General features: G+C 40.5%; 1 protein-coding gene across 1 annotated transcript in view; it reads left to right on the forward strand.

The window, feature by feature from the left end:
* Positions 1 to 7,291, forward strand: part of fam131c (family with sequence similarity 131 member C) — a gene marked incomplete at both ends in the record, with an annotated part of 11,029 nt that extends 3,738 nt beyond the window's left edge. The window contains 4 exons of the mRNA XM_083919585.1: positions 854 to 938; positions 4,621 to 4,845; positions 5,116 to 5,205; positions 7,020 to 7,291. Of these exons, the coding sequence (XP_083775711.1) occupies positions 854 to 938; positions 4,621 to 4,845; positions 5,116 to 5,205; positions 7,020 to 7,291 (672 nt within the window). The remainder of the gene's footprint in view (positions 1 to 853; positions 939 to 4,620; positions 4,846 to 5,115; positions 5,206 to 7,019) is intronic.
* Between the last annotated feature and the right edge of the window lie 786 nt (positions 7,292 to 8,077).

The raw sequence follows: 8,077 nt of genomic DNA on the forward strand, positions 1-8,077 counted from the left end.
TGGGCATGCATAAAAGGCAAAATGCGTTCGCGCAACAAATATGAAAAACCGCATGTTAAAACTTAATTATAAGCACCAAAATAAACTACTGGACATATCAGTCTTGACATGGTAGCAAGAAGATCGGAGCCTGAAAAATACCATCAGGCCATGTTTTAGCCATAGTTAGCAAACGTGTCCTTGCTAGCAAACGCACCAGATGAGAAAATCAGCAAACGCACCATATGATGTTTTAGCCTTAGTAAGTAAACGCACCACATGAGAAGAACGTGGTGTAACTTCAGAGATAGAATGTAACTTACAGATGAGATAACTCAATGAGAGAGTACCCAGACATCCAGACAGAGAGACTTGGCTCTAATAGAGAGATGTCACCAGCATTTTACAAACATTCAGTCTTGCTACTTTAGATAGAAACTGAGTTTGCTTTGTATTAAACAGGTTGATGTCTAGCTAGCTGGACAGCTATTAGCAAAAGAAAATTAAAGGTAGGGCAGAAAAATTGAGAAATTTGAGTTTAGAATTGTAACAGACTTTTAGAATATGTATGAGTGATCTGTGAATTACATTTACACATTTGTCTATACAGGCTACTTTTTAAAGATACCTCCATTTGAATCAATATACTGCAGGATTTCCACAAAAGCAGGCTGTTATTGTCATCACACAAAGGACGTGCTTTCCAGAGATGGATGTATGCCATAGACTGTACGTGTCTGTATGGGTAGTGTATGTGTGCATGTCCTGCTTTTTATGTATAGAAAGCTGATATGCAGCTCTTTCTTAGTTTACACTGGACTTTTCACCCCCATCAATGATAAAATTGTGATCTCTCTCTTCTTGGGCATGATAGGATGAGCAGAATCCATCTAATGGCTGTGTGGCAGACAAAACCAGTGGCTATGACATCGGCGAGCTGGCCACCTCTTCTTTGATGGGTGAGAAAGACACAAAAAAGAGAAATGCAAACATAAACAGGTTTACTTCATGTTTTGTCTCATTATATATCAAAACATATGTGACTGGGAAACAGTTGGGAAAGTGTGTTACAGTAGTAACCATGGGAGGTAAGTAATGTCATTTCCCTCCGTCCTTCATGCCCTTTCCTTCTCACACTTGCTGTAACGCCAATATACCCAGGCAGACATGAGTAAACAGTCAGGCTTGAGTCCGGCTTCCTCATCTCTTCATGTTTCTCTTTCTTATCCCCCCTTTCCCCCATCCTTTCTGTCTGCCTCATCTCCACTGCTTCCCTCTCTCTCCGGGAGGTTAAATATGTGACTTAATGTGTTATGCCTTGCTGAACTTTTCCCAGTGAAAGCTCCTTTATTCCCCGACAGTATAATTATGGAGGCTGTGAAAACCTCATGAATATCTTAGTCAAATAGAGACATTCAGGCAGACAGTTGAGATGCAGACACCTGCTTTGGGAGTGACTGAACCAGTCCAGTAAAAAAAAAAAAAAGCTTTTTGAAATTTACAGAGACATAATCACCTGTCAGTCATCACTTGGTGGAGCAACTTCTGCAGAGTGGGGAAGTCAGTGCAAGTGACAACCTAACTGACAAATCAAATCACACTGTGCAAACTCAAATGTTATAATTATATTTAGAAGCAAATTGCGCGGACATTGTTGCTACATGTATTCTTCTTGTATGATGCAGGTTGATAGATTTATCAGGCTAATGTAATTTTACCTACAGCAAACAGCTAAAGCCCTAAGGCACCCAGAAACGGAAATGTTCATTAGATTCCACAAATTCAATAGTGCTGGACCAAACAAAGGTTATGGTATTGTAAACCTAGTTCTATCAACACAGGAAGAGTCCTCCACTGGACTTTATGGGTATTTCTCTCCTCCAATAACGAATTCACCCACTGAAATCTGCATAAAGTTTTTGGCCAATCAGGACGGCAGTACTCAACACTGCAATCCCTTAGCTCTTCAGCGAATGACTATTTGCCCGCTGTATGTTAGGCTGAACACACAGCCCCGATCAGACGTGTGTTTCAGGGATGGTGTGGCTGGCAAAGCCCTGTGCAAGGTATGCCTTGCGAAAAGCCAAGCAGGGGTCAAAAGACAAGCAAAGTACAGTGAGAAAAAGGATAGCAGACAGTGTTGTTTACTGCCTGATTGGCCGGCTACGTTTAAACAAATTGTGTGTGTGAATGCGTGCTGTTATTGTAGAGTATTACCCATAGAGTCCAGTACAGGGCGGAGCCTTTGTGAGATAGAACAAACAAGTTAATAACAGTTTTCTCTCATTCTTACTGTCTGGTGGTGCATGCGAAACATGCAAAGTGCAGTTACAAGTAAATAATGATGGTCATTGCTCAGCAAATATCATGGAGACTGGAGACACAGTTAGCTTATGAGATACCTTGCATGCTCATAGGACATTTATACAATTGTACAAAATGCTCATTTCATTTGATGGCCATTAGATTAATATATCACCCGTGTACAAGTAAAAATGTTGGCCTGATGATGGCACTAAAGGAGAGATCGGTCAATTTAAATGTTAGCTGTCAAGCTGTTGAGATAAATTAATTTTAAAGCAACAGCATAAAGGATCTGATATCAGGCTCCCCCTTTAGTTGGGAAACGAAAGAACTTAGTAGTATTCCAATAGACAGCAAAATTAAGACATTTTGGCTCGGCGTACGTGCAACCAATTAAGCCAGGATGATCAGACCAGACTAGTTCAAGGATGGCTTTTTCATTTGTCCCGGATGTCTTCATTCTGCCTTCGTGCAACAGCCCCCAGCTTTATAATATATCAGTGTAGTGTTTACAACTTGTTTCTGATGCCCCGAGAGGCCAAAGAAACAATTAATGATGCTAATAAGACTCATCATGAAAATGTTATTGCTTTGTTCACACGATCTGACCCCCAGACATTCAGAGGGACACAGTATTATTATTATTCTATGGATTATTACTTTTTTCACTCTGCTGCGTGGACAGGAAGGCCAAAATATCCTTTTTGAAAAACAAATGGGATTTTCCTGCATGGTGCACAAACTGGCGCTTCCTCACCATGGAGCGTCGGCCAGGACAGATCCTCATGACAGAGCTGTCACAGTGTGAACGCCGGCTGAGGCAGCAGGGTGTCGAGCTCAAATGAAAATAACATGTCGGGATGTTTTTTTCTCAGTTTCAATTACCCCTGACTGACAGCTCTCTGGCTTCCTTATTTTATTCAACTGAATTTCTCTCTAAGCTTGTTTCCCTGCCCTGCTCTCTCTTCTTGACTGTTTTTTTTTTTTAAACTTTTTATCTTAACATTTCCTCCTCCTCCTCCTTGTCTTTTCACCTTTGCCTTATCAACCTTTCCTTTTTCCTTGTGTCATTTTACATCAGTTTAATTTACCTGTTCTGCAATATGACTGAGGTATGCTGTCACTTTCATTTCCCCAGACCTTTCTGCCCTTGTCTCTTCTGATTAAAATAAATTGTGGCTTCTTGATTCCACGGTTATGAACACTATTACTGTAGGGATAGAGGGACACAGAAGTTCTAGATACTGCTCAGTATGAATGAATTAAATCAACAGAGCTGTAGATTTGAAATAAAGGCAATGACAGGCAGCATAGTCACACAGCTTCAATGTTTAATTCTAAAGGTGTGTTCAGTCGAATGCAAGAGTCAGTGCGACTGCATACAAAGTCAAAAAGAAAGATGAAGCTGGGCACCATCTGTTGCTTGTAAGCTCACAGCTAATGTCCATACATGGGGTCATCCCTATGTTCCACAGGTCCTACCCAAAAAGGGTCCTATGATCCCCGGTCGCATAAGGCCATGCCTTCGCTGATATAATTCAGCATTTTGTTAGGGTTAGGGGTTACAGTTAGGGTCAGGGTTAGGTGGTAGTGTTAGGGTCTACAGTTGCCTATTTTTGCCAGGGAATTCGGCAACGATTGTGGAAAAAATAACAGACCGGGGAACATACAAAGCGGGAGAAACAGGACAGGGGGAACATAGTACGCTCCACTGTACAGATGGTACTTTGGCTGTTTTGAGCAAATCAACACTGACAAAATCATGCAAATGATATGAGGCATACTTTTACTTTGATTTCTGTCTGTACACGTTTAAACCTATGTATATGCATCGAAAGGAGTTGATCTCCAGACCGATCAGTTACTTCGAGTTGATACAGTGAAATGTATTTAACTTTTAGAGTTTTTATACTTTTGGAGTTTTTTATACTTTTTTATACTTTTTGCATAATAAGCCCGCCGCCCCCCAATGACCTCAATCTTCAGCTAAATACGATAAAAGGCATAAAAAGCTCTCTCCAAAGTCACCTCGGGTAATGATGGTTTTTGATGGAGCTCTACATCAGACAGCAGCAGAAGTGCCTCTTTCTGCCTTCAGGTTATGCAAATCAGGAGGAAATGCTCACCTTCAAAGTCTGAATTATGCTAAAAGTGTAGAATCTATAACCATTTCATGATTCTTTTCCCTCTGTGTATTCTTTTTCCATTTCCATATATCCCCGTCCCTTACTGTGGCGTTATTTCGCCCTTCTCTATCCCCTACTGTATACCTAACACTTTATCTTCCATTTAATCCACTTTATCAAGATATATCATCCTTCTCCTCCCCTTTTTTAGGTCTGGTGGCCACGATAAAGGAGCATATCACCAAGCCAACAGCGATGGCCCAGGGGCGAGTTGCTCACCTGATTGAGTGGAAGGGATGGGGTGGAGGCGGCGAGGCCAGGGGAGGTGGGGGCGGTTGGAGCGGGGCCTGGGGGGGGATGGGGGCCGAGCTGCAGGAGAATGAACAAATCTACTCTCAGATGACCGATGAGATCAAGGAAGCTCGCTTCGCTGCAGGTGAGATAGACGAATGAATCGAAGAACAACAAGATGTGGTCAGTTTAGACAAAGTGTAGCTCAGGGCCCTGCGGGCTTAGTTCCTGTTCGATTGGCTTGTGCAGAGGGAGTTTCTACAAAAAATCAATAGACTTTAAGACATGACAGGAACTCAAATCTAGTGCACTTATTTGATTTTTCTTTTGTTTGTGATGGTGGTTGTCTCGGTGAAAAACAATTAGGGGGTTGACTTCTGAGAAAAGAAACGTGAAATGTTTGTTTGTTTCACAGGCGTAGCAGAGCAGTTCGCCCTGGCTGAGGCCTCCATGAATGTGTGGTCCATGAACGACAGCTCAGAGCAGCCCTCCACCAGCTTACAAGGTTTGTCACGTAGAAGGATCCCATGTTTGGAGCTCGAGGTTCTGGTCTTACATACATTTCATCTTAATTTAAAGCTTCTCCATGGGGTGTTCTGCACACTTTGCACATCGGCTGTCTTTACTGATAGTAGTCGGATCTTATGGCTTGTTCTTTTGCTTTTCGTCTCTTCTTCTTTTTTTTTTTTACTGGCTTTATCTGTAAAATAATCAGTAGGATAATTATAGTGTAAGATTTGGATCAGATTCAAACTGCGACATCCCACCAATAACCTATAATTTAATTTGTGATGTGTGTTCAGTATTAAAACCCACATGTGACTTCCTGGCCACTGCCTAACTCACTTTCTTATACGTTGAAGAAAAACTATGCAAGATTCTGCATCCCCAAAACATTGAAATATTTGTAGGTCAGGGCGATTAAATAGTAGGATATGTCAAGAATAACAATCCTAGTATAACAAAAAATAACACTATAATGAAATAGTACACACACAGGACTCGTAGCCAGGCCGCAGTTGCTGCAGTGTGAAACCAAAGGATCCTGAGCAAAGACTTATAATAATAATAATAATAATAAAAACAATGGCCACTGTGATGTCTACCATTAGTTTGTGGACTACCGTTTTGAAGCCTTGAGTTTGGCTTTGGGTGGTCCTGTCTGGATGGTAACCACAGATTCTTGAGAACTCTTGCAAGACTCAAATACCCACCTATTATATTAACCATAACCATTTGATTCCTTACCCTAACCTTATAACCTTAGATTGATTTGATTTGGTTGTTGCCATCTTGGTATTTTGGAGCCAGAAGGGGCCATATTTGAACAATGTTGACATTTCAAGGTAAATGCTAAATAGAACATTTTTACCGGCTGATGCAAATCATCCAGTGGACTTTTGTCAGAAGGTAAACGGTAGAGACACTTAGAAACAGTTAGAAATAATGCTGGTTTAAAGCATTTCACTTTTTGGACCTGGAAACTCTTTTATTAATATTAATGATGGATTTATTAGACAAAGGAGACTTAACAGATGACACATTTAGTACATTTTGCACAACATAATTGATTTTATTTATGTTATGCATATACTTGTATACTTTAACCACACTAATGGCTTCATTTGGGACTTGTCATCATCATGCGTCACTAATGGGTCGAAATGTTTAACATTTTCATAATGACCACAATCCAATCTTACTCACCCCTACTTTGAGCTTAATGCCGATATAGCATATTAGCATTCTAAGGCTAACATGCTAACATGCTGTGCATTTGGCAAATGCTCTGTTTCTTTCAAACAACCATAGTCCAAAGCTAGATGACTATAGATGCATTTATTCAGTGACACTTGTTATAGCTCAGCCAATCAACAAATTGAGGTGTCAGATTTGTCCAAATATGGTTGTCTCTTTCATTGTAATTACTTTAGTACATTTTCAAATGCTTTTAGCTGTACCAGCTGTGGAGGATGTTCACTGCATATCATTATTTATTATTTATTTTAAGCATGTCTTTGCACATATTCTGCTCATGAATTGACATGTATTTTGGCATAGAAATTAGAAATTAATAGATTTCACATTTATAGACATCTTAGGGTTAAGCTACATGCAGCAGCTGCTCAGAGTAAATGGCTTCTTTTTTGATCAGTAAATCTGTACTATTTCTATCATAAAGCAATATAAAGAACTACAGCTTCTAAAACCTCTGTATCTTAAGAGGACCCAGCTGTCGCTAGTTGTCTTCTTTTTTTTTTTTTTTTACTGTTTTCAAGTAGCAACCACTTGAGTGAAACTGTTATTATCCCTCCTTAGCAGCACAAAGCCACTTCTTGTCCCAGTTCCTGCTGGACGGTGGAAGCGTAAGTGTCCCTCAGCACCTGTACAGCATCCATGCCCAGACATATGGTGACAACAGGACGGTCAACCTGATTCTTCCCCCGATGGTTGACTCCATTTCCCCGACGTCAAACACCTCGCAGGAAAGAAATCATCCCCTCGAGGACAGAAGTAATGCTAAGATAGAGGCTGCTGTCCGACACGTAGACAGCAGCTCGCTGTCAGAGGATGATGTTTTTTATAACTAACAGGAGACCAAGCCAGCAAACTTGATGGCAATCTCTAAAATGAGCCTCTCTGAGGGGACTTGAGTCTCAGCCACCAGCAATGACTGATACAAAAAAAGTAAAGGCAGACATTTAAGAGAGATCTCAAGAATCAATTCCTCAAACGACTCGTCTGGGAAGGTTCCAGCTCCTGTTCTTCAGATACAAAGACTCCAAATGATATTTTCCCCTCTGAGGAAGCATATACTTGTATGGTTCCACTGTTACATTTGAATTTTGTATTCAGTGTACAATAAACACTTTCATAATATAGGTAGAACTCAACTGTGAAGAGTCGGATGATACTGTTGTATATATCTTGTCACATCAATTTGAATGTACTGTGTGTACTGTGCAAGGCTTTCCTATTCCGTTGTTGACTCCTTCTTCCTTCACATTAACGAATTGAACAGATGAATGTAGTTAAGGGTCAATAACTCACAGTCTTGCGTAGAGAAAATATCAAGAAATTGAAAATGTTTTTCTCATCTGAATCTAGAAAGAAGAAGAAGTCTGTTGTAAGGAAAGCTTACATCCAATTATCTGCGTGAATCCCGGCTATGATTAGCTATTATTCACACTTCTGTCTGAGAGCGCCAGGTGCAAGCGAGCGGTGCAGAGAAAAAACAGAAAAATGTAGAAGAAACAGAAAGGGAGCAGAATTTGTCAGCATGCATGTGGTCTCTGTGTAAGTTACTCACACACAATGTGACGTTGGTTAAAGGAATAGGCTACTTCACCCGAAAAATGAGGTACAAATGGTCATTT

This window comes from Echiichthys vipera (genome assembly GCF_963691815.1).
Source record: "Echiichthys vipera genome assembly, chromosome: 9".
NCBI classification, from domain to species: Eukaryota; Metazoa; Chordata; class Actinopteri; order Perciformes; family Trachinidae; genus Echiichthys; species Echiichthys vipera.